Genomic DNA, 27,642 nt, shown 5'->3' on the forward strand with positions numbered 1-27,642 from the left:
CTCTGCCAGTATCCTTCTGCTGGACAGTTATTTTGGTCACCATTTGATAGATCTGCAGTCTGTCCACACTCAGAGTGTAACACAGATGTGCCTAGCAGTTCCTCAGTCGGAGTTCTTTTGTTGTGCATATTATACTCTCCGGGCTCTATGCCAGTCCTGCCTAGTGGTGCATAGTTAGACTCCACTGCAGCTCACCACTTCAAGGACTTTGTCTCGACTCATCCCCTACTTATCCCGTCTCGGGACACAACCATCATGTTTTTCGTCCACATATGCTCATTCCGGTGCATTGCCAGTGAATACTCACTACGACATTACAGTACAACATGAGTGCTTACCCACTAGGACATTCCAGTGCTTCAGTGATTGACTGTCAGACTGAACCAAGTATGCCAACTCATCATTCTAGGAAACTGATATGTTTTGTTTATTCAACTTGATGAAGTTCCATTGTTGCTGGCTCCCTGGGCACGTCAATCATAGTGTGTTGTTCCCCTTGGCCTCAAACATTAGAGAGGAGATGGCAGTTCAAATTCCTGTACAGCTTTAGATGGTTTCATTCAGTTTTAGCTTGCAGTGATATAAAACTTATTTCTTTTCCTAATATTTTGGCCACATTCCTTCCAGCCATCTTCCAGAGAGAGCCAATAGGTTGTAAGTACTACATGCACTCTGTCATTTTAAACCTGCAGACTGAGTCATTGTGCATGGAACCATAGAGACACAAGCACCAGAAACGTCACATTGCTGGCAGAGGAAGATGCATAAATGAATCTGTGGTTAAACGGTCAATTTATGCTTTGATATAGATTTATCATTATGAGATGCAGTGTAGCAACATCTTTGTGAGTCTGTTGAAGAAAGTACTGGATACTTCAATTGGTCCTGGATGAATCTGCTATCTCTGTTAACTAATTTCTTTGAAAATAATTTTCAACTGTTTTTTTCACCAGAGTCTCAAACACATAAGTCAACACTACAGTTTTTGCATTTTCATGCTGTGTAGAGTGAGCTCCACCACAGCCAGTCTACTGGACTGCAACAGCTGGGTGCACTTATAGCATTCTGTGCATCATTCATGGACTGTACAAGTTGTCTGCCTTATGTACAAAAGGCCACACCCACAGTGGATCTTGTAAACCCTGACCTTGCAGAGTATCAAGTCATCATTGATGGAACCCAAAAGTGCAGCTGTCTGCAGTAGAGGGTGATAAACGCTTTAACTTTGTTCTTGGTGGAGATCTGACCATTTGTAACGTATGTGTTTCAGAGAGTGCCCACCTGCTTCAAAAACTACCTTTGAGTGTAGAAATTTATGCTGCAGTGTGCTCTCATCAGCAATGGTATGTGCCCTGTGAACCATTGCTCTGAGGACACACACTGATTGGGAAGGATGATGGCACCTATTTGCATGTAAATATAAGTCCATATCAGTAGGCTTTGGATGAACTCTTGTCCCAAGGTGCTATCATTTTTGCAACAAATAAAGACATCCAAATTGGAAAGCATTTTTGATTTCCATTGTAAACAGAATTTTTCCTTTGTAGAATTTAGATTGTTTAAAAATCCCAGTAATTTATCATTACCATGGGGCTGCACTCCAAACTTCTCATCACCATATCTCCAAAATAATGTGAGTTTGAAATAAACAGATTCCAGTAGCTTTTCCTCAAAGTACTCCATAAACAAACTGGCCATCATGGAATGTGAAGTAGTACTACCCATGGAGACACATCAGTATGTTCAAAAATTAATCCATAGATACCTCAACATGAATTTACTGCATAACCACAGATTCAGATCCATATTTCTCTCTCTCTCTCTCTCTCTCGTCCACCATTCCAAACAATTGTATTTTTAGAGTTTTAACATTCTCTCTTCCTATTAATCGTATGACATTGGTTGTAAAAGTTAATAACTTTGTGTTAAAGGTATATGAATAACATACACTCAGGATTTTTTCTCTCTCTTTAGGTTCTAGACCATGTCCAGAGGCACTTCGAGCGAATTTACTGCAGTGCATATCTGAAGTAGTATACTTTGATGAAATTGCACTTTCCTTTACACGACTTTTACAAGAAACACGTGACTTCATTGCAATGCTGAAGCACTATAAGCTTCCAATTGACGCTGATGCCTATGGAAAGGTAAGCATAGTTGTCCTCAGTTGTGTTTGATATAAGTGTACTACCTATTGAACAATGGAAATTCCATGTTGGAATACCAACAATGTCATGGAAAAAAGGAGACATTGCTATGTGCTGTGAAGGTAACATGTTGAGTTGCAGACAGACACAATGAGGCCTGATGAAAGACTGTTACTTACTAGCTTTTGGCCAAAGCGTTCTTCAGAAAAGAAAAGCTCACACATTCATACAAGCAGGCATGTGTCACATACACATGACCGCTACTAGGGTTGCCAACTTTTTACTGGGAAAAGACGAGATCGGGAAGGAAGGCTATGCATTTTGAATTAGATTTTTCATATGTAAAGCATTCTATATAGATAAAATAAAAATTCACTGCTACTTGCAGTTCTGCTTTTATAAGCTCGGGGGTGCATTTGTTATGTAATTCGGTCTATTTACGGTTCATTAGGGAAAAAATACTTTTTGCCTCAGCATTTGAACTTGGAATAATTCTTAGTACAAACCAACTACTATTAGCAAATTTAGAACCTGAACATGTGTGGCTCTCAAGGTACAGAAAACATTAAGCTACCATCTGCTTGTATTCTTGTCTGTGGACAACCCTTGATTCAAAATAATCTTCTGTGCTGCAATGTTCATCTTACAGACAATCTTCAATGACATCATCTAACCGAAATGAGTCAGTTACTTCTTGAAAATGCTTAAATTTTAGCTTGGACCATAGACAAAGAGGCATCCAAGATTGTACTGCCATTGGCAAATGATCTTCATATTTGAAATTCTTGGCTAAATATGTTTTCAATTAGACTTAAAAGTCCATAAGATTATCTTCAAGGCCTTTTCTGAAACTTTTTTTGCTCCACTACCAGAAGATCTCATTCTTTGCTCAGTTTTACTAAACACAGTCTTGGCTGCATCAAAAGTTTACATTATAGTAACATCAGGCTGTTCTAAAAAGTTGGAACATTCTAGAACAACTGCACCAATCTGGAAAAAATGTTGAATAAATGTCCAAGGTTAACTGTCTTTCAGTATCATCAGAATCACTTAAAAATAACTTCAGAGCTTTGGGATGACCATCATATTTCTCATGAACTTTAATGGGTTCAAATGGTTCAAATGGCTCTGAGCACTATGGGACTTAACATCTGTGGTCATCAGACCCCTAGAACTTAGAACTACATAAACCTAACTAACCTAAGGACATCACACACATCCATGCCCGAGGCAGGATTCAAACCTGCGACCGTAGCAGCAGCGCGGTTCTGGACTGAGCGCCTAGAACTGCGAGACCACCGCGGCCGGCCTTTTAATGGGTTCCCAATTTGTAATGATTCTGACAACTGCTCATATTAAAGAAAGTGCATCTATTTGGTAAATGTAGATGAATTTCACTTCCCTCTACATCTAAAAAATTCAAAAAATTACATTAAAAATTACCTTCACTTCGCATCAATGGAGAAGTGACCATACAGTTCTAGGAACAGTTTACTTGTTCACCATAAGGTTAGAGATAATAGGAAAAGCAGTGGCGTGCCACATAAAATAAATTGTTTTAACGACCAATGCAAAAGTTAGAAAAATACAGGATGAATGCAAAATGATACAAAAAAAGCCAAAATACAGGATTTCCCAGGAAATACAACTCTAATGACTATTGACTGCCCAAAATGGACTGAGGTAGCCATCGTGTGTGTGTGAAGTGTGCTTGCAGAAAAATGCACACACATTCACACAAGCAAGCACGTCACACACACATAACCACTGCCATATGGCCAAAGTGACCTGAGAGGCTTGTTGTATACGTGAGGTGAACTTGCTAGTGTGAATGTGTGTGCATTTCTCTTTTCTGAAGAAGGCTTTGGCTGAAAGCTAATATGTAACAGTCTTTTCATTATGGCTGTCTGCAGTTCAATGTGCCATCTTTACAGTAACTAGCAATCTATCCTTTTCATAATATTATTGTACTACCTGTTGGTAACATATGAAAATTTGTACACAAAAGAATTACAGACTTATATGTGTATAATATGAAAATATGTGCCAGACTGGGACTCGAACCTAGATTTCCCACTTATCAAGAGCAGTCACCTTAACGCCTTTGGGACCGACCCGAACTTCCATATGTTACACAGTCTATATCCCTATTTATGTCCCTATGACATAGTCTCCTACATTGATCACTAACTGCTTGCAGTTATACAGTACTTTGTATTCCCGCACTAGTGAGAATGAGATTGTGACAAATTGAGACTTGTGATTTTATTGTCTTTTGCCCACCTTGGCATATAATATTTACTTGTAGGTAAAGTAAATATTACAGGCTGAGGTGGAGAAAATACAATAAAGTCACAGGTCTCAATTTGTTGTAGTCTCATTCTCACTTGTATGGGAATACAGAGAATATCTGCAAGTATTTAGTGATGAATGTAGGAGACTGTGGCATTGAGATGTAGATTGTATGACATGTTGAAATTCAGGTCATTCCGGCATGCTTGCACAGATAGCCTAACAGCTAAGGCGATCACTTGCTATAAGCAGGAAATCCAGATTTGAATCCCTTTCTGCCACAAATTTTCACGTGTTATCAATAGGTAGTATGCACATCTGAACCTAACACAGCTGAAGCCAAGTTATTCACCACCACCAAATTCTGTTCTGATATTCAGTAAAATATTGTTTACATAAATGTTTGCCATTAGTATGATTGTCAGATGTTGAGCGATTCAATTTCCAACAGTTTTGGACTATTTGAAACAGATAAGAACCAGTTGGACTTCATTTTCCAGTTATTGAAAGGATTCAAATCAGTGAAAACACCTCAGATTCTAGAGGGTCTTAATTTAGGTTAATTTCCCCAATTTTAACTTTCTGCTTCCAGTCCTGCTGGCTTAGAAGAACATTACATATAATTGTAGAAATGACCTTTAGAAAAATAATGTGAGAAAGAAAGATGCTGTAATTATTATGTTCACTGGCTACAATAAATCTATGCAGTAAAGTGCAACCTGACTAATCGGACTTAAATGGATTTGTCTCACCACTTGCACTATTATAATGAATTGTAAACACTAACAAGAATGAGGCAAATGTTTTCTCTATAATTATTGTTGAGTAGTCCTCCTAGGTGGATGTACAGTAGCCCTCAACTACCTCATTGAATGTAACAATATAATAAAAAGGATAGTTGCTACTCGCCAGTTATCGGAGATGCTAAGTCGCAGAAAGACATAACAAAAAGACTGTTGGAAAGTTAGCTTTTGGCCAACAAGGTCTTTCTCAGAAGTAGACAACATAGACACAATCCAGACTAGCACCAGCTGACAGAGTGTGGTCTTGTGTGTGTGAATTGCATTTGCGTGAATGTGTGCGTGTGTGTATGTTGTGTACTTTTGGCAAAGTCCTTGTTGGCTGAAACCTAACTTTTCGACAGTCTTCTTGTTGTGCCTTTCTGCAACCCAGCATCTTTGCTATTGGTGAGTAGAAACTATCCTTTTCATTATATTGTTACATTTCATTTGGTACTAAGTTGCACTGAGCTATAGCTCACTGCTCTCTGACAAGTGTACTCCTCCCTAGGGAAAACTTCAAACATAAAAAGAATCAAAGCTACGTTAGTAAGTGAAATAAAGAAAATAGTTACCTTGGGAGTCAGTGTAAATGCTGATTTATGGCAACACTTACCTTTCAAAACTAGTTGTATAAAACTGTGTAATTTCATAGCTCAAGAGGATTCCATTCATTTACAATGATTATACAAGCTAAAATGTTTTAAGATTTATATCATTGTAATTATGGGTGTGTGTTCTTAAACTTCTTGACCTCATTATACTTTTATGGTAATGGAAAGACATTGGTGAAAAATATATACTAGAAGGAGTGAGTTGTAACAACTCACCATATAGTTGACATGTTGGGTCATCATTAAGTGCATAAACATGACTGAGAATTTGCAGGTGAATCCCCCTTCAGAGGCAGGAGAATACATATACACACACACATACATCTGCATAGCTACAGTCAACTGGAGTACTGTAGCCATATAGAGTGTGTGTGTGTGTGTGTGTGTGTGTGTGTGTGTGTGTGTGTGTGTGTGTGTTTCTATTAACTCTGAAGAAGGCACCATACAAACTCTGTCTTGTTACTGCATTTATCAATGACTTGATGGGACACTGTTATTTTTATTCCTTCCATAATTAATTATACTATTGATCGTTTAAATAACATAATATGCATTATAGAAACCATAAGTATATCAATATTGTTAATGCATTGAAAATTTGGTGAAGTTACTTGACATGTTACTGACTGTGCAGGTACTGATTTTGGAGCAGATTCAGCAACTCAGTGGACCAGTATCACAGCAACTGCTGTCTTCCCACAAGCTTAAGCCAAAGGTTGCAGAAAGTCTAGAGGAACGCCGAAGAGCGATACAAGCAGCTGTTTCTCAGACAAGCTCCGATCAAACACTGCTAAGTACCTCGTGAGTGCTATATAGTTTCTTGCTCCCCTATACTTGTCACGGAAAACATGTTTCATTTAGTTCTGTGAAATGAGTGTTTCTTTGAACAATTTTGTGTTTAGCATTTTAGTGATGATAAATAAATACACAATTTCTAGAGATGATAAACACATAATTTCTTTAATGTGTTGTAGATGTAAATACTACGAAGTGTTGGTTAACAGAGAAGGAAGTATTTAAGGCATTTTGTGGATTATAATTGGTGTGGCTTAATACAGTTGTTCAAAAAGGATATTGCACATCATGTAAAGATATAAACATTAGACATACCAGTTTAAGTGGAATTTGCTTAATATACTTTTTCATAAATTTGTCTTATTTGGTCTTTGATGCTTTTCAAGAGCAACTCCCAGTAAGAAATCTTCATTATGTTCTCCAGTTTTTTAATTAGAGACAACATGTGATACAGACTTCACCGCCCTCCTTAGCTACATTTTACGGGATGCTGGTAAGGTCATTTTTGTTGAAAGATCATTTATGTATGTAATGTAATTACCACTAACTTGTCTTGACCAAATTTGCTCAGTCAGGTTTTCTTTAAACATTCTTCACTATTTGTGTTGTTAGAGGCTCACTCGGGGAGTCATTAACCAAACCCCACAATTCTGTTTTTTAAATAGAGAACAATTTGTTGATAAATTAATTAATATTTATTTTTTCTACCAGTTGTGGAAAGAGTAGCTATGTGAATTTTTTCATGTTTACTATCACTTTGATTCACCCTCATTCATATACAATGTTCCCATTTTGAAGCAAGTCATCTTTATTATTTCAGTTCTTATGATAATACAATGTAGCACCAAAAAAGCTGGCATAGGCACCCACGTTCAAATACAGAGATACGTAAACAGGCAGAATACGAGGCTGAGGTCAGCAACACCTTTATAAGACAACAAATGACTGGTGCAGTTGTTAGATCAGTTACTGCTGCTACAATGGCAGGTTATCAAGATTTAAGCGAGTGAACGTGCCATTATAGTTGGCGCACGACCGATGGAACACAGTATCTCCGAGGTAGCAATGAATTAGGGATTTTCCCATGTGACCAATTCACGAATGTACTGCGAATGTCAGGAATCCAGTAATATGTCAAATCTGTGACATTATTGTTGATGGAAAAGGACCAACGACGACTGAAGAGAATCATTCAACGTGACAAGTGCAACCCTTCCACAAATTGCCGCAGATTTCAATGCTGGGCCATCAACAAGTGTCAGCGTGCGAACCATTCAATGAAACATCATCAATATCAGCTTTTGGAGTTGGAGGCCTATTCATGTACCCTTGATGACTGCACAACACAAAGCTTTATGCTTCATTTGGGCCCGTCAACACCAACATTAGACTGTTGATGACTGAAAACATGTTGCCTATTCAGAAGAGTCTCGTTTCCAATTGTATCAAGCGGATGGACGTGTACGTGTATAGAGATGACCTCATGAATCCATGGTCCCTACATTTCAGCAGGGGACTGTTCAAACTGGTGGAGGATCTGTAATGGTGTGAGGGATATGCAGTTGCAGTGATATGGGACCCCTGATACGTCTAGATACGACTCTGACAGGTAATACGTACGTAAGCATCCTGTCTTATCACCTGCATCCATTCATGTCCACTGTGAATACCCATGGAATTTACAGCAGGACAATGCTACACCCCTACACGTCCAGAATTGCTACAGAGTGGCTCCAGAAACACCCTGGCTCCAGGAACACCCTTCAGAGTTTAAACGCTTCCACTGGCCAGCAGACTCCCCAGACATGACCATTATTGGGCATATCTGGAGTGCCTTGCAATGTACTGTTCAGAAGAGATCTCTACCCCCTTGTGCTCTTAAAGATTTATGCTCTGCCCTGCAGGATTCATGGTATCAGTTCCCTCCAGCACTACTACACACATTATTAGAGTCCATGCAACTACATGTTGCAGCACTTTTGCGTGCATTCGGGGGCCCTACACTATATTAGGCAGGTGTACTAGTTTCTTTGGCTCTTCAGTGTATATTCACTTTCTTTTTACTTATTACAAATATAATTTACCTAATTTAGCAGTTTATACTCTGAGAATGAAAGTTCTCAAACATATCATTGAGTATTTCCAGTTCTTGCAGATCATTGTAGATCATATTTCAAAATCATCAGAGTTACAATTCTAAAATATCTATAAAAAAAATTGCAAACATTCCTATAACATTTAAGAAATGCAAGAACCTCTTTAGATTAATTTCCAGAACATTTGGAAACAGTATATGTGTTTCTTGAAATTTACATATTTTCAAATAGTTCTTCACTTCAGTATTTTTACATAAAAAACACATGCTCACCTTTTTAATCGTGTAAGAGTGGAAGGGTGCGGAGTCACTTAGCCTACTGGCTCCATGTTTAGGTGGCCTCTGCCTGGGTCACTATACCACTGATAATCTTACATCCCTCAAGTCTGCCATCCGAATAGCCTTTTGCAGACGCCAACACCTGGTTGCTGTCTTTTATGACTTATGTAAAGCATATGACATGACCTGGCGACATCGTATCCTTGCTACATTGTATGAGTGGGATCTCTGGGGCCCACTCCCGATTTTTGTCTGAAACTTCCTCTTGTTCCGTACTTTCCATGTCCAAGTTGGTCCTTTCCATAGTTCCACCCGTATTCAGGAGAATAGTGTTCCACAGGGCTCTGTATTGAGTGTATCTCTATTTTTAGTGGCCATTAACAGCCTAGCAGCAGCTGTAGGGCCGTCGGTCTCCCCTTCTCTGTATGCGGGTGACTTCTGAATTTTGTATTACTCCTCCAGTACTGGTGTTGCGGAGCGGCACCTACAGGGAGCCATTCACAAGGCACAGTTGTGAGCTCTACCCCAATGGCTTCCAGTTTTCAGCCACAAAGTTAGGTGTGTCATCCACTTCTGTCATCATCGTACCATTCATCCGGAAACATAACTTTATCTTAATGACGATCCACTCTATGTAGTGGAGACATTGATTATTAGGACTAGTTTTTGACACCTGGTCGACTTGGTTGCCTCACCTTCATCAGCTTAAGTGGAAGTGCTGGCAGCACCTCAATGCCCTCGGCTGCCTGAGCAACACCAACTGGGATGCAGATCGCTTGACACTGCTGCAGCTCTACAGAGCCCTCATTCAATCTTGGCCTTGACTATGGGAGTCTAGTTTACGGTTCATCGGCACCCTCGGCATTGCGTTTACATGACCCAGTGCACCACTGTGGCATTCACCTAGCGACGGGAGCTTTTAGAATGAGTCCGGTGACCAGTGTCCTGGAGGAGGCCAGAGTCTCTCCATTACCGATTCGACATGTACAACTGCTAGCCAGGTATGTTGCACACATTCTTAGTTCTCCTGAGCATCGGAATTACTGTCTCCTTTTCCCACTTGTGCCAGTTCATCTCCCACATCAGGGCTCACGATTGCAGTTTGCGTGCGATCCCTTCTCTCCGAACTGGAGTCCTTCTCTTTACCACCTCTACTTGAGGTCCATTCATGTACACCTCCATCGAAGCTTTGTCTGGACCTTTTGCATGGCCCTAAGGACTCTGTTAACCCCGTCGCTCTCCGGTGTTCCGGTGCTCTGAAGTTGTTTACACTGACAGCTCGATGGCTGATGGTAATGTTGACTTCGCCTATGTCCACAGAGGCCCTGTTCAACTGCATTCCTTGCGAGATGTCGGCAGTGTTTTCACTGCAGAGCTGGCGGCCATATCTCGTGCTCTTGAGCACATCCACTCATGCCCTGGTGAGTCATTTCTCCTGTGTACTTACTCCTTGAGGAGCCTACAAGCTATTGACCAGTGCCACCCTCACCATCCTTCCATTCAGGAGCCCATCTATGCCCTGAAACGGTCCTGTCGTTTAGTGGTGTTTGTGTGGTCCTCAGAACACATCAGGATCTCAGGCAAGGAGCTTACGGACAGGCTGGCCAAACATGCTACACGGAAACCACTCCTGGAGATCGGCATCTCTGAAACTGACCTGTGTTCTGTTTTATGCCATATGGTTTTTTGCTTTGGGAGGCAGAGTGGCATAACAGTATGCACAACAAACTGTGTGTCATTAAGGAGACAGCGGATGTGTGGAAGTCTTTTGTCAGCTCCGCATTGGCCATACGTGGCTCACACATTGTTACCTCCTCCGACGCGGGGACTCACCTCAGTGTTGCTGTGGCTCCCAAATGACAGTCATCCACCCCTTGCTGGACTGCCAACTTTTAGCTAATTTGCGGCAGACTTTTAACTTTCCCAGCACCCTACGTTTGGTGTTTGGCGATAGTGCCTCAACGGCAGCTTTAGTTTTACGTTTTATTCGTGAGGGTGGATTTTTTCATTTGATCTGAGTTTTAGCGCAGGTCCTTTTTCCCTCTGTATCCTCCACCCTAGGACTTTTAGGGTTGAGGTTTTAATGTGTTGCAGAGTGGCTGGATTCTCCTTTTTTTATTCTCATGGTCAGCCAGCCGTGGTAATCTGCTTTCTTGCTTTTAATCTCCTCTTCCTGCTTCTTGCGTCTCTGTGGCTTTCTTGTCCTCTCTTGTCCATTGTAGTGTTTGTTGTCCTCCTGTCGCTCTTCTGGTTCTTCCTTTCTCCTGTTGCTGTGCTGTAGGTCTTCTTTGTTTTCTTCTTTCCCTTGAGTAATTGTTCTAGTGGGAACAAGAGACCGATGACATCGCAACCTGGTCCCTTGGCCCCCCCTTTAAATCATCCAACCAACCAGCCCTTGCTCACATGGCTCAATGGGAAGTGGTCGCTGACTTGCATGGCAGTGATCACTTCCCCATCTGGGTCCACTTGCCAGGTGGGTGGAGAGGAAGCGACTGCGATGGGTGCTCCGTACAGCAGATCAGCAGATTGGACACTTTACGGGCAGCTTGCCCAGCTTAAACACCGTGCTGACGTTGAGGAATGGGTAGATCATATTACCAGAATGATCCATCACGCTGCTGCAGCATCCATTCCACAGTCCACGGGACAACATGAGAGGCACCTTGTCCCTTGGTGGAGTGACAAATGTCACCTTGCAATCAGGACTAGGCATGCAGCTCTGCATAGGTTCAAGTGTTGGCCAACTGCGTAGAATATTGCAGCCATATGTGTGGCGAGGGCAAAGTGTTGCCAGATTATTTGAGAGAGCAAGAAGAGTTCATGTCAACAGTTCTTGAACACCATTACTCGTTCCACAGAGAGTTCTGTTGTATGGGAGACAACCAGGAGAATTTCAAGGAGACGTGGGGGGTGCCCCATGGCTACTGTAATGGGAAACGGAACTCTCCAAACCAGTCCAGAAGACATTGCCCAGATGATGGTAGCCTAGTTTGCCACAGTTACTGCAACCGACAGTCAGGATCAAGCTTTCTAGTATCATAGAGCAGTTTGGATTTCTGGTCCGCCTCTGACAAAGATTACAACTGCCCATTCTCCATGTGGGAGCTGGATTCTGCATTGTCTGTGGCTCATGACACATCCCCTGGTCACAACAAAATCCATTATATTATGACACCTCGCCAACCGAAACAGAGGAACCCTCCTTGCACTTTTTAATGCTGTTTGGGCGTCAGGTTGAAATGTGCTATCCCGGCTGAAGACCACTGTTGAAATATGGTCACTATTTTTATTTACTTAAATTTGGCATATTTCGTGACAGTACCTTTTCCGTAAAATGTTTACAAGGCGATAATTGTCTTGGCTTCAGTTGTCTAGTGGAAGTATGATTCGACTATCCAGTTTTGTTGGCTGCAGAAATGTCCTGGTTCAATGCATTTGCCTCATTTTTTGGTGCTTCAAATAATGTGGTTTCTTCTTAAAGCTTATATAGAAAAAGTAGTAACATTTTATTCACTTCCAAATTATTATTTCGGTGACCTGCACATTGTTCAACCGTCAACACACACCACGAGTTCACTGCTGACTGCCGACTGATTACAGTCAAAGACGTCTCCAGTGTCAAAGACATTTTACACAACACACAAGCTTCCACTTGCAATCAGTCTCTTTGATATTCTTTGTCACATTTACTAATAGTAATCAGTATGCTTTCACTCTCAGAAATATAAGTAAATTAACAAAAAAAGGCAAATTACAATTTAAAAAAAATTTCTGACAAAAAAAATATAAGAAAACGTTTACAATTTGGTATCGTCAAATCCGGTAGAAAATAACACATCTCCAAGATCCATTATAACTGCTCCCCAGGGCTTCTTTTGTTATGAACATATACAACAAAATCTCGACCACACTCAGTAATGGATCTGTATTACACAATTAGTACATTAATAATGCAGTCTGATAACCTCTTCCAAATTTGGATTCTTTGAATCTGTAACTTATTACTGGCTGTTGTTGCAATCATCCTTCCCCATCAATCTCGTACACAAAAAATTCAATTAAAGAAATTAACATGACAAATATACATGGCATAAAACATACATGAGAAATATTCTAAAATACAGCATACAAATTGAAAATAATAGTAAGATAAAACTCATTTGCTAGAATAAGATATCTACAACCACTTCTTTGGTCACACTGTACCAACTGGTTCTCATAATTAAATTTTTATTTTCTTTATTAATGTTAATTTCATTTTCCTTACATATTGTACAATAAAAATGATACTGGACATATATAGTGTAATGTTTTTATATATATATATTTTTTTACTTCTGATTTTTGTCTTTGAATTTTTTTTACTCATGGCTTTTTTATTTTGTATTTTTTTTCTTATGCTATTTCATTTTTTATTATTTTGCTTATGCTTTTCTTCTTTTAGTACAGCTAAAGATACATCAGTATTATCTTTCTACTACAATATCACTACAAGTCACATTCTTGGTGAAGAGTACTTTCGCTCCCCACAACATCAGTATAAAGAACAATAAATTGCTCATATATCATGAGGCTTTATCTAAAATTGGTTTTGAGAGGACATGCATGCCGTCACCCACAGGGAAGACTTAGCTTCCAAAAATTAGAAAAATTCACTATGGAGATTTTTTTTTGTAAAAAAAGTAAAAATAAATATTTCTCTCATTCTTTGTTACAACAGTGTTTTTTCATCAGTTTCAATTAACATGTGACTTCAAATTATTAATTTATACATGCAAATATATATACTTGGTTGTACAGGTAGTTTTGTTCTAACAAGCATAGTCCAGTGGAGGACTTTTGTTTTAGATGATAATAGGTTATGTAGATTTTGAAATTATGATTTCTGTTAATATAGTTTCAAAGAGACAACATTCCTGAGACCAAATAATTTCTTTGACTTAGGGTACACCAAACGATAAGCATTAGGGTGTGGATTTTCTATGACTTCAAAAGGCCCAATATAGATATCAAAGAATTTTTTAATTTCTGAAGTTAACATTTTTGATTAGTCATGAGACTTGACCAGAACAAGATCCCCAATTTTGAAAGTGGTTAATTTTACCCTACTGTTATGTCTTTTATTCCTCTTTTCCCCTTGTTTCCTCATAGTTTCCCTGACAATATCTTCTCTCTCTTGCGTGGTTAAAGGTCTACATTTAGGAAATTCAATAAGTTCTGATATAAAATTTGGAGGTCTGATATTAAACATTATCTCATATGGTGAAAATCCCGTGGAACTATGCTGTAGGCTATTCATAATATCTTCAAAATTTCGAATGTGCTCAAACCAGGTTGGATGTTTATGGCTACAATAGGTTCTACAAAGTCTCCCAATTTCCCTCGTATATCTTTCTGCAGGATTAGTGGATGGAGAATAAACAGATATAAGTATATGCTTCAATTTTGATCTTTCAATAACCTTTTTCAATATTTTAGAGGTGAACTGTGAACCGTTATCTGATAATATAGCTTTTGGTTTACCCACCTGTGCGAAATAATTTCTTTCAATTTTTATTATAATTTCATGGGTAGTAGCTTTTTTCATTGGATATAGTTTAATTAATTTTGAAAATACATCTACCATAACAAATATGTAACAGTGACCACATTTACTCTTTGGTAACATTCCATATAAGTCCACAGCTATAATATCTAAAGGTTTTTCCGGAATAATGTTTTGCATCTCTCGACCACATCTTTGACTTTTCTTACCTTCTTTCCAATATTGTAAAAATAAACGTTTTCTTGTATCTTTTGAATGCACTTCTATATCCCACTATGACTAAAACTTTCATGTATGTAAATGATCAGCTTTTCAACATCTGTCTCTGGCTAACACAGTTTCCAATTATCAGAATCTACACCTGTTCTCCGAAATAAAATCCCCTAATGTAATTTGTAAAATTTATCAAGTTTCCCATACCCTTTCTTGCCTAAACATTCTTTGATTAATTTCCAACTTTGATCTAAATTTTGATTTTTACTAATTTTGTTACACATAGTTCTAATTGTTTTATCATTTTCCACTCCTTTCAGGTATCTAACTTTAAATTGCTTTTCCTCCCCTTTTTCAAAAATCTCCTTTTCTCCCCCAATTGGTAACCTTGAAAGTGAATCAGCTACTACATTCTCAGAACTTTTTATGTGCTTGATTTCAAAGTCAAACTGTTGCAGAACTATTGCCCATCTGGTCAATCTACTGTGGTATAATTTGCACTCTTGTAAGTAACTCAAAGCTTTGTGATCCGAAAATACTATGATTTTGTGTCCAATAAGGTAAATTCTAAATTTTGTAAAAACCCAGTTAATTGCCAAAAGTTCCTTCTCTGTGACTGTTTAATTTTTCTCATGCTTAAGCAAAATTCTGCTTGCAAATGCTATGGTACAATGTATCTTAACTCCATTCTCTATATTTCCTTGAAATAACTCTGATCCAAGCCCATAATTACTGCTATCGGTATTCAAACAAGATGGTAAATTAAAATCAGGTGTGTGTAATAAGTGTTGCTTCCTCAACTCTTGCTTAATTTTATCAAACTCTTCCTGACAACTTTTATCCCAAACCCAAACAGTATTTTTCTTAAGTAACTGACTTAAACATGGTGCATTCAGACTCTGATCACTTATATTTTTTCGGTAATAACCCAAAGAACGACTTTAATTGTTTTCTAGTCTTAGGTATAGGAATTTCTGAAATTGCTTTAATTTTTTCTGGATCTGCCAAAATTCCCTTGTCTGTGACAACATGACCCAAAAATTTTAATTCAGAAACTGCAAACTTACATTTCTCTAATTTCAATGTCATCCCCCCTTTTCTAAGTTTTTCACAAACTGACTTCTAAATCGAAAAATGTTCCTCCCTAGTTTGCCCTATAACCAAAATGTCATCTACATAAATTATCAGTTTAGATGCAAGTTCTTGCTCCAGTACATGATCCAAAGCTCTTATAAATTTGGAAACAGAAGAATTTAACCCAAATGGCACAACACACTATTGGTAACTCTTACCATTGTACAAGAAAGTAGTATATTTTCTAGAATTAACCGAAGGTGGTACCTGATGAAAACCCGAAGTTAGATCCAAACTTGACATATATTTTATATCTGTAAATTTATAGAGTAACTCATCAATATTTTCGGGATTGTCTGTCTGAAGAAAATTTTGTTTACTCCACCATCTTTTTTCAAAACTACTACTAGAGGATTATTATATGCACTGATACTCTTTTCTATTATATTACATCCATCCATCTTTTTCAGCTCTTTCTCAACAGCAGGTCTTTTTGATATTGCAATACTGTATGGTTTTATGAAAAATGGTTCATGAGGTTTCACCTGAAGCTCACACTGATAACCCTTTACCCTGCCAGATATGTCACTAAAACATCACTGTATTCCCACAGCAGATTTTCTAACTGTTGTTTTTGCTTCCCAGATAAATTTTATGTTTCTAAAATTTTCAAATTTACTAAATTCCCAAATTCAACTTCATCAGTCTCAAATCTATGAATTTCAATATTCTCCAATCTATTTTCTTTTAGTAATTTCCATTACTCACAAAATTTGTCGGAATGTATTCTCTTTCACTAGTTTCTATCAAGTTTTCTTCCAACCCAATCAAATGCTGTATTTACTTTTACTATCCAATTCATACCCAAAAGAAAATCTTCATTAAATTCCTGAATTACAAAACATCCATGTGTGAACAACTTGCCTTCAATTAAAAATGTCACTAAAGCCTGCCTTTTTACTAATTTACTGCTCTTTCCAGTAGCACCTTTTATGTTTACCCCAACAAATGGCATTTCAACTTAATCTTTCCCCACTTTCAATTTCTTGCTTAACCTTTCAGATATTTCTGAGATCTCACTTCCTGTATCAATTAAACATTTACCAATCCATGACCCAATTTGAACTTTTATATAAGGACTGCAAAATTGATCACTTTTCTCAGAACCTGTATCCTCATGTAATAAATCACTTTCAATTTCCCCAAAACTATACTTATCAGAATCATATGGTATATCATTACATGTATTATGTGCCACAGTTATAAAATTTGCACAAGATACAAAATGTGATTAGTACTGTCTATTATCTAAAATAGCCAAGAATTTTCATCCAAATCACATTGTATACCATTGAAGTACTTATCCTTCAGCTTTTCAAAAATAACATATCTTTTTCCACCACTCAGAACACATAGTTTCACATACATGAATAAGCATCTTTCTGAAGTTCTTGTCAAAAGATATCGTTTCACTGTTCAGCCATAGATTCATAAGAAATGTGTGTGTGTCATTAGTATCTGTAAAAGTTTCACTTAGTCTAGGAGTTACACATGTGTCATTATTATTTGTGTAGTCAGATTCTTTACCAACAACATCCAAATTCACACTTTTACATACACCCTGCTTGTGAGCCTTATTCATCCTGGTAACATCCCTGGGAATTTCTATAATATTCTCACTATTTAATCCATTTTCAACCATGTGTATATTTCTATAATATTCTCACTATTTAATCCATTTTCAATCATGTGTATACCCAACTCCCTATTTAAACTAATGAAACACCTTTCCTCAACATCATCAATACCTTTACCATCATTACCAACTTTATCATCAACATCATTATCATTATACATATTCAGGTCATACACATTCAAATTATCCCCCAAAATATTATCTCCCTTTTCTAAAGTTACCAGATCCCTTTCACCAATATTTTCAGTCTCACAGCATGCATTCTCTCTTTCATTCACACACGTCTCTGAACTACTACAAATTACATCATCTGACAAAGTGTTGTTCTTTTCTGCCCAAGTGTAAAACTCTGTTAAATTAAATGAATCACAATTACTTTTATCTACTGTATGTTCTTGTGTACTGAAAATTTTATCTTTATCAATATCATCATTATTTTCCCCTTGAAATTTTTTCAATAAGTAACAACTAATAATCTCATGTGATAGCTTAGGTTTGGAACTGTCATGTTTGGGTTTATGATTGTCGCATCCATTGGTCCTTTTATCATGCTCACCTTCTGCCTCAACCTTGCGGACCTTCAAGGGGGCGTCTACTCGTTTTTTATTTCCTGAATTACAACGGGTTCCTGTTTGAACTGCTAATTGTGGTTCTGGCAATGTCTCTGATCACCATTTCTGTTCCCATTCATATGCCAAACATTACCTGATTGTTGGTAGTTTCTGTTGTACTGATCTCTAGAAAAATTTCTGTGATTTTGATCCCTAAAGTGCCCTCTATTTTGCTGATTATTTCTGCGAAAATGTTCTTGTTTTGGATGAAAATTATGGTCCTTCTTTTGAAAATTGTTATATCCCCCTGAATTTTGACTGACACCATGCTAATTGTTTTGTTCCCTTTTTTGAAAGTTATCATTACCCCAATTTTGACCACTATCTTCCTGAGTAAAACCACTGTGTGTTCTTGTTGTTACCCTATCCAACTTTTCAATATAATTGAGAAACTGCTCAACAGTACTATCAGGACAATGAACTAAACTCAACTGCATTGCTTTTTAAGGTATCAATTTTGATCAAGTCATCCAAAGGTTCACTTTTGCAAAATTGTTTCATGCTTCCATCTGATTCTCTATAGTTTCTCCCATTCAAAAATTCACTTTTGATTCTAGTTTGTTTAAGATCATCAAAAATTTTCCAGAAATTTTGATTCAAATTCTGAAAAGGTCATCCCCACAGTTACAATCTGGTTTGCCCAAGTCAGAGCTTCCCCTTCCAAGAATTTTTTCACAAATTAAATTTCATATCATCTGGTGAGTGAGGTAAAAAACAATCCTTACAATATTGAATAAAATCAACAGGATGTAAGGGTCCATCTACTGAAAAGTGCTTCACTGGAATATTAGATATAAGATTGCATGTGTCGACATTGTGATTTTTGCTTTGAAATTCCATGTCAAAACTTTCAAGTTTTTTGCTAAGTTCTTTGACAGATTTTTTGTTTTCTAAATCACTGCATTAACCAAACGATTGTCAGATTTTTTGTTCTACATTTTTTACTAAAACTTTTATGTTTTCATCCAAATTTTTAATTTCCCCTTTTATCTCATTAAAATCAATTAAATTTCTTTCCCTATTTGCCAGTAACTCATTTTTTACAGTATTAATTTCATCGCTCAATTTAGCATCAATTTCATTTACTTTTGCTTTCAAATATTCAATTTTTTCCTTAACACTGCAAACTCTGTTCGAAAGATCACCCATTTGGGTATTGCCTGCTTGGACTTGCAACAAAATATTATCAATTTTTTCATCCCAGTAAGTCTTATTGTCGTCAACTGATTGTTTAATTTCTTTCGTGAAATTTACAAGAAAACTTTTTAAATCAAATTGATCGGTTCTTTCTGTTTCATTTGACCTGTCCTGATTTTCGAAGTCTATTAAATTACTACTTTCTACTTTAGGCACAATACTCTCGAAAATCTCATAAGTCATTGTGAAGAAAAAAAAATTATATACAACAATACAAAACAAGATAAAAAGATTGTTTTAACTAAATACGAGGGTTTCGTGACTTATCTGGAACACTCTTCTACTGTTGCAAATCCACGTTTCCATCCATGTGATTGTTGACCAAAATTCGTGAAATTTTTTCTTCTGTCGAAAATTATATTTTTTGCCGAAACATTTCTTCTCCAAAACTTTTACTTTCCGATAAACATAAATACTGTAACACACATTCTGAAAAAACTGGTATTAACACAAAAATTTTCTTCTTCGTAGCACTGTTGAAGATCACGTGAACACAATATACCGGCTACAGTCCCCAGTTGAAATATGCTACCCCGGCTGAGCCCCCGGTTGAAATATGGTTACTATTTTTATTTACTTAAATTTGGCATATTTCGTGACAGTACCTTTTTCGTAAAATGTTTACAAGGCGATAATTGTCTTAGGAAATGAGACACTTAACGTAGTAAAGGAGTTTTGCTATTTGGGGAGCAAAATAACTGATGATGGTCGAAGTAGAGAGGATATAAAATGTAGACTGGCAATGGCAAGGAAAGCGTTTCTGAAGAAGAGAAATTTGTTAACATCGAGTATAGATTTAAGTGTCAGGAAGTCGTTTCTGAAAGTATTTGTTTGGAGTGTAGCCATGTATGGAAGTGAAACATGGACGATAAATAGTTTAGACAAGAAGAGAATAGAAGCTTTCGAAATGTGGTGCTACAGAAGAAAGCTGAAGATTAGATGGGTAGATCACATAACTAATGAGGAAGTATTGAATAGGATTGGGGAGAAGAGAAGTTTGTGGCACAACTTGACCAGTAGAAGGGATCGATTGGTAGGACATGTTCTGAGGCATCAAGGGATCACCAATTTAGTGTTGGAGGGCAGTGTAGAGGGTAAAAATCTTAGACGGAGACCAAGAGATGACTACATTAAGCAGATTCAGAAGGATGTGGGTTGCAGTGGATACTGGCAGATGAAGAAGCTCGCACAGGATAGAGTAGCATGGAGAGCTGCATCAAACCAGTCTCAGGACTGAAGACAACAACAACAACAACAACAACAATTGTCTTGGTTTCAGTTGTCTAGTGGAAGTATGATTCCACTATGCAGTTTTGTTGGCTGCAGACATGTCCTGTTTCAATTCGTTTGCCTCATTTTTTGGTGCTTCAAATACCATTTCTTCAAATGTGGTTTCTTCTTAAAGCTTATATAGAACAAGTAGTAACTTCCCCCTCCCCCCTCCCCGCATCCAAATTATTATGACGACGACCTGCAAATTGTTCAACCGTCAACACACACCATGAGTTCACTGCCGACTGTCTACAGTCAAAGACGTCTCCAGCGTCAAAGACATTTTACACGACACACAAGCTTCCACTTGTAATCAGTCTCTTTGATATTCTTCGTCACATTTACTAATAGTAATCAATATGCTTTCACTCTCAGAAATATAAGTAAATTAACAAAAAATAAGGCAAATTACAATTTAAAAAAATTCTGACAAAAAAATATAAGAAAACATTTACAATTTGGTATCATCAAATCCGGTAGAAAATAACACATCTCCCAGATCCATTACAAGGTCACTATCCTGATACGTGGCGTGAGGCCATTATGATTCCTCTTTTAAATCCTGGGTAAGGACCATACGCGCCTGAGTAGTTATCGCAGTGTCGCCCTCACAGGCTGCCTGGGAAAGACCTTTGAGCAGATTGCCAACTGCCACCTGATCTGGATGTTAGAATTCAGGCAACTCCGTAGTTGCTTTCAGTGTGGGTTCAGGAGTCTGTCTGTGTTCTCTTTAACTGTTCTTGTTCCATTTTAAAACTTTCCCAAGTTGAGGATGAGGGACAATGTTTTTAATTTTACAGACACAGTAAGGTTTCTGGGCCTTATATTTGACAGCAAACATACATGTTTTCCACATCTTAAGGACATGAAGAAACGCTCACTTAAGGTTCTCAGTATTTTAAAATGTTTTAATGACACTACATGGGGAGCAGGCAGGACGACAGGACTTGTCTGCTCTGGTTTTATAGGGTATTTGTGTGATCTCAATTCAATTATGGGTGCATGGTGTATGGGTCTGCCAGACCTTCTTATTTGAAAATGTTGGACGTGGTGCATCATGAAGGCGATCGGCCGCCCACTGGAGCATTCAGAACAAGTTCCATACCAAGCCTCTGTGCAGAGGCTGGTGAACCGCCACTTCACATCAGGCGATGACTTCTTCTGGTGTGCCAGATATATAAAACACTGTCCACACCATACACACCTGCGTACCATACCTTTGCTCGGCTTCCACTGGCACAGCTTTTTCATACCCAGCAATGTGCAACGAGGCCCTATGGGATTCATGCACAGGATTCCCTTTTAGATATTGACATGTCTAGTCTTAATGTTTTACCTGGTCTTAATGTTTTACTTAGAGGTTGAAGCAGATTTCCACCCTGGTTCCTTCAGAGACCCAGACTTATTTTAGATTTGACTAATTTTAAGAAGGATAGTACACCATATTTTACCTACCAATCTCTGTTTTTTAACATTTTAAATACGCATCACAATTTTGCGGTCATCTATACTGATTGCTTCAAACAAGGGGATTCCCTAGGCTGCTCTGTGGTATTCTCAGACCGTGTCACCAGGATTCGCATTCCTGCACAGTATACCGTTTTTGCAGTAGAGCTCCACATGATCCTGAAGGCACTGGAGCAGATGCGTCGTCTTCTGGACAAACATTTTCTCATCTGCTCCGATTCTCTTAGTGCCTTACAATCATTGCAGAACCTGTACCCAGCTGAGGAGTTGGTCCGGCCCATATTTGATCAATTGTAGTTGCTCCACCGGCGGAGTAAGCAGGTGTCATTCTGATGGGTACTCGGTCATGTAGGGATATGGGGCAACGAACAGACCAATTGGGCTGCCAAGGAGGTCTGCATAGGACAGGATGTGGCACAGTGTCCTATTCCCTCGCAGTATGGTTTCTGACCTACACAGGAAGCGCATGCAGTTGCGAGAGGAGGAATGGCTGGCAGTGACAGTCAATAAGCTGCAGTTGGTGAAGTCAACAACCTGGCCACGGCGTTCCTTCTGCCAGTTGCTCAGGCAGGATGAAGTCATAGTCACTTGTCTTAGAATTGGACACTGTCCTTTCACACATACCTTTCTATTACGGGATCCCCTTTTGTGTTGCATGTGGTGTGCACATCTCTGTTCCCCACATTTTAACAGAGTGCATTTTATACCGTGATGCACAGGCAGCAGCAAAAATTGGTGGGGGGTCTGCCCTCTATTTTGGCTGATGAGACGAGTGTAATTAAGGTATTAAAATTTTGCGATGTGTCTGGACTCTGGCCTAAACTTTTAGGCTGGAGGTCTTAGTGTGTTGCACAGTGGCTGGAGTCTCCTTTTTTCCCTTGCGGTCCGCCAGCCACATCCAACTGCTCTATTGTTTATCTCCTTCTACTACTTCCCTCCTGAGTCATTCATGTTTTACTACTGATACCGTACTTCATCCCCTGCTTTGGTGTGGGTCCATATACTTTTCCACCCTTTGTTATATGTGTTTTACTTGCTGTTTTATCTTTGTGTACTGGGTATTTTACTGACACTCGTCTCAATCTTTTTTTGCACGGGCGCTAAAGACCTTGCTGTCAGGCGCCCTTAATACCATCTCCATCCATCCATCCATCCATCCATCCACTGGTGTGGTACCATGCCCAAGAAGCATAGACTGCTGATGAATGGCATTATACTGTGTTCAACAATGAAACAAACTTGTGCACTACCCGAACGTCCATCGTCACGGCATATGGTGGCACCCTGGGGGGAGATTCCATTCTTGCATTATTCTGGAGAGGCACAGCAACGTAATGGTGTGGGGGAGCCATAATGTATGATTTCAAGTCATTAAGGTAACTCTTGATGGCACAACATTACATCACTGATGTCCTGCGAACTGACATGTTACCTTGCATGTGATGGTATATCTACTACACTCATTTCACCCTATTCTTAATACATAAATGGTTATCACAGTTGTGGAATAGGTTTGTATAACCAGCATTTTGTTTCTGGAGAAATTTTTTGTAACCCGTAGTTGTGACAAAAATATTCAAGGAAGAAATCGTCAGTGGATTCACTGCTCAAATAATAGTGTGAATTGGGGCAGTGTCATGTAGTTAGAGATCATTATCTCACAGATTTCGGCACCGTAAATGTCCACATAAATCTTGGCCATAATTGATCTTCGGAAAGTGAACATAAAAACAATAGAAAACCATGAAACTCATTCAATGTCACAAGGTCATCTCCATGTTCCATACAATAAAATCTGATACTCAAGTTTCTTCAAACATTATCCACTTATCATTAGTATTTGGTACTACACATAACTGAGCTTTGGCTATTTTCCTCATTTCTGCTGATGATGTGTTACTTTGCAGGAGTCTAATTGCCATGAGTTATGTTTGCTGACACCATCTTGTGCAGTGTGGCTTGTGATGATGGACCTCATTAAGTTAAAGTCTGATGATGACCTTGTAAGCTGAAAACCAATTAACTGAATAACACTGTAGAACATTGTCAACATAGTGCTTTTAACTTAGAACTTCTTGAACTGCTTCAACAACCAAATCATGTGACCATTGGGTTATAACCTGCTCTCCAGTTTTCAGGGTCTACCATACATCAGGGATTTGGCCACAAATCGGTCACCAACTGGAGTAGGCATTGCCTTATTTTTTTGACTACATTTATGCTGCCTTAAAGACATTACTTTTATGTTAGCTTTTTCTTATGTATCTTTTTGGTAGAACAACTTGCTGTTGCTTGTACATATACATCTACATACATACTCCATAAGCCACCATATGGTGCATGGCAGATGGTACCTTGTACCATTACTAGTAATTTCCTTTCCTTTTCCAGTAGCAAACAGAGAGCAGGGGAAAGAAAAAACAGCTGCCTATGTATCTCTGCAGGAGCCTAAATGTCTCGTATCCTCCTGATCCTTACACAAAATGTACGTTGGCAGAAGTAGAAACATTCTGCCATCTGCTTCAAATATCAGTTCTCTAAATTTTCTCAGTAGTGTTCCTCGGTTCCTCGGAAAGAATGTTTCCTACCCTCATTACAGAAATTCCTATTCAAATTCCCAAAACATGTCTGTAATATTGTATAACCCTGATTTTACATTCCTAGAATTAACATTTCTCCCCCACTTATGACATTTTTCATCACTTACGTCAACTTTCCTGTGTTTACATTGTTAATTCGCACCCGATTTTATGTTAATGTATTTGTAATTTTCCCACAATTTACACTTTATGGAAAAATGTTCATGGAGACAGTAACTGATGTAATTGACATGAAATGATGCTGGTATGCCATTGGCCATCAAGTACTGTTTACAAAATTACGTGCTTAAATTTCTTGACACTACGGCTCTGTACTCACTCTACTCAGTAGATCTGAACCGGTAAATGGGTAAAAGTTGCAGCAATTCGCGCCGTATGTCCTGCCGCTACCAAGCTCTACTCGGCATGGTGGCAGATGGGAGTAACTAGGTTCATTTGAATCACGATATGAGCAATCACAACCATTTCCAAACTGTTCCTACTGCACATGTATGGCTTTGTGATTGGTGGGATCATAGTGACATCTTTGTCAAACCACATTTAGCATGTTTCATCATTTGGCCACTTGTAGCGCTAGTTGACACCTTCACTAATTTTGCGTTACTCAATGTTTTTGTTGTAAATACAGACACAGTTATGTGTTTTTTCATGCTTAGCAAGACTTGTTTTGAGAATTTATTCTCATTCCCAAGTGCAATATTTATGTATGTATTTTTTGTGATGTTTCATAGACATACAATGCGAGTGATAGTTTTCATATGTACAGTTTTTCTACTTATTGGAGGAGGCACAGTACCTCACAACCTCAGAAAGACGACTACAGTGCAAGAGACGCAGAACTACACATATGCAAACATCACGCAGAATACTTACATATGTATGTGTACTTGACAACAAGAAAATATTCTCGTAATGCATTGTGCTAAGAATGAGAATGAAAAATTATGTAGCTGGTTCAGTGTTTCAATATTTAAATAAGGAATGACAGTTGCAGACATTCCAAAAATATTGATTGTGATAGATGAAATTAAGTTGAACATTTATACTTCGCAGACAGTTACCAGTTCCAGATACACCAGCGGTTTTTATTAATTAATAAACCTGTATTAGATAATAGACAACTCTCTGACAAGTATTTGGATGCCTAATATAAAATAGAAAGAAACTTCCACATGGGAAAAATATATTAAAAACAAAGATGCCAAGGCTTACCAAGCGGGAAAGCGCTGGTAGACAGGCACAATAAAATAACACACACACAAAATTTCCAGCTTTCCCAACCAACGGTTGCTTCTACAGGAAAGAGGGAAGGAGAGGGAAAGAAGAAAGGATGTGGGTTTTAAGGGAGAGGGTAAGGAGTCATTCCAATCCCAGGAGCGAAAAGACTTACCTTAGGGGGAAAAAAGGATAGGTATATACTCGAGCGCACACGCACGCGCACGCACGCGCACACACACACACACACACACACACACACACACACACACACACACACACATACATCCATACATACACAGACACAAACAGACATATTTAAAGGCAAAGAGTATGGGCAGAGATGTAAGACAAGGCAGAAGTGTGGAGGCAAGGATGATGTTGAATGACATGTGAGGTATGAGTAGCGGCAACTTGAAATTAGCGGAGATTGAGACCTGGTGGATAACGAGAAGAGAGGATATATTGAAGGGAAAGTTCCCATCTCCGGAGTTCGGATAGGTTGGTGTTGGTGGGAAGTATCCAGATAACCCGGATGGTGTAACACTGTGCCAAGATGTGCTGGCCGTGCACCAAGGCATGTTTAGCCACAGGGTGATCTTCATTACCAACAAACACTGTCTGCCTGTGTCCATTCATGCGAATAGACAGTTTGTTGCTGGTCATTCCCACATAGAAAGCGTCACAGTGTAGGCAGGTCAGTTGGTAAATCACGTGGGTGCTTTCACACGTGGCTCTGCCATTGATCGTGTACACCTTCCGGGTTACAGGACTGGTGTAGGTGGTGGTGGGAGGGTGCATAGGAAAGGTTTTACACCCATTCCTTATCAAACGGTCTCTTCCCTACAGCCTAGGCCTCCGTGGCAAACGAATCTGCTCCAGTCCTGAATCCCTGGACCATTACACCAACAACCTGAAAACAGCTTTCGCATCCCGCAACTACCCTCCCGACCTGGTACAGAAGCAGATAACCAGAGCCACTTCCTCATCCCCTCAAACCCAGAACCTCTCACAGAAGAACCCCAAAAGTGCCCCACTTGTGACAGGATACTTCCCGGGACTGGATCAGACTCTGAATGTGGCTCTCCAGCAGGGATACGACTTCCTAAAATCCTGCCCCGAAATGAGATCCATCCTTCATTAAATCCTCTCCACTCCACCAAGAGTGTCTTTCCGCCGTCCACCTAACCTTTGTAACCTCTTGATTCATCCCTATGAAATCCCCAAACCATCTTCCCTACCCTCTGGCTCCTACCCTTGTAACCGCCACCGGTGTAAAACCTGTCCTATGCACCCTCCCACCACCACCTACTCCAGTCCTGTAACCCGGAAGGTGTACACGATCAAAGGCAGAGCCACGTGTGAAAGCACCCATGTGATTTACCAACTGACCTGCCTACACTGTGACGCTTTCTATGTGGGAATGACCAGCAACAAACTGTCCATTCACATGAATGGACACAGGCAGACAGTGTTTGTTGGTAATGAAGATCACCCTGTGGCTAAACATGCCTTGGTGCACGGCTAGCACATCTTGGCACAGTGTTACACCGTTCGAGTTATCTGGATACTTCCCACCAACATCAACCTATCCGAACTCCGGAGATGGGAACTCGCTCTTCAATATATCCTCTCTTCTCGTTATCCACCAGGCCTCAATCTCAGCTAATTTCAAGTTGCCGCCACTCATACCTCATATGTCATTCAACATCATCCTTGCCTCCACACTTCCGCCTTGACTTACATCTCTG

At 39.0% G+C, this 27,642-nt stretch overlaps 2 protein-coding genes across 2 annotated transcripts in view; both read left to right on the forward strand.

The window, feature by feature from the left end:
* Positions 1-27,642, forward strand: part of LOC126328547 (endonuclease III-like protein 1) — a 250,074-nt gene that overhangs the window by 217,765 nt on the left and 4,667 nt on the right. The gene's annotated exons all lie outside the window — the stretch shown is intronic.
* The window catches only part of LOC126328531 (TATA-binding protein-associated factor 172), a 274,135-nt gene that overhangs the window by 65,211 nt on the left and 181,282 nt on the right, over positions 1-27,642 (forward strand). The window contains exons 15-16 of the mRNA XM_049996048.1: positions 1,975-2,147; positions 6,467-6,633. Of these exons, the coding sequence (XP_049852005.1) occupies positions 1,975-2,147; positions 6,467-6,633 (340 nt within the window). The remainder of the gene's footprint in view (positions 1-1,974; positions 2,148-6,466; positions 6,634-27,642) is intronic.

This window comes from Schistocerca gregaria, chromosome 2, assembly GCF_023897955.1.
Source record: "Schistocerca gregaria isolate iqSchGreg1 chromosome 2, iqSchGreg1.2, whole genome shotgun sequence".
NCBI lineage: Eukaryota > Metazoa > Arthropoda > Insecta > Orthoptera > Acrididae > Schistocerca > Schistocerca gregaria.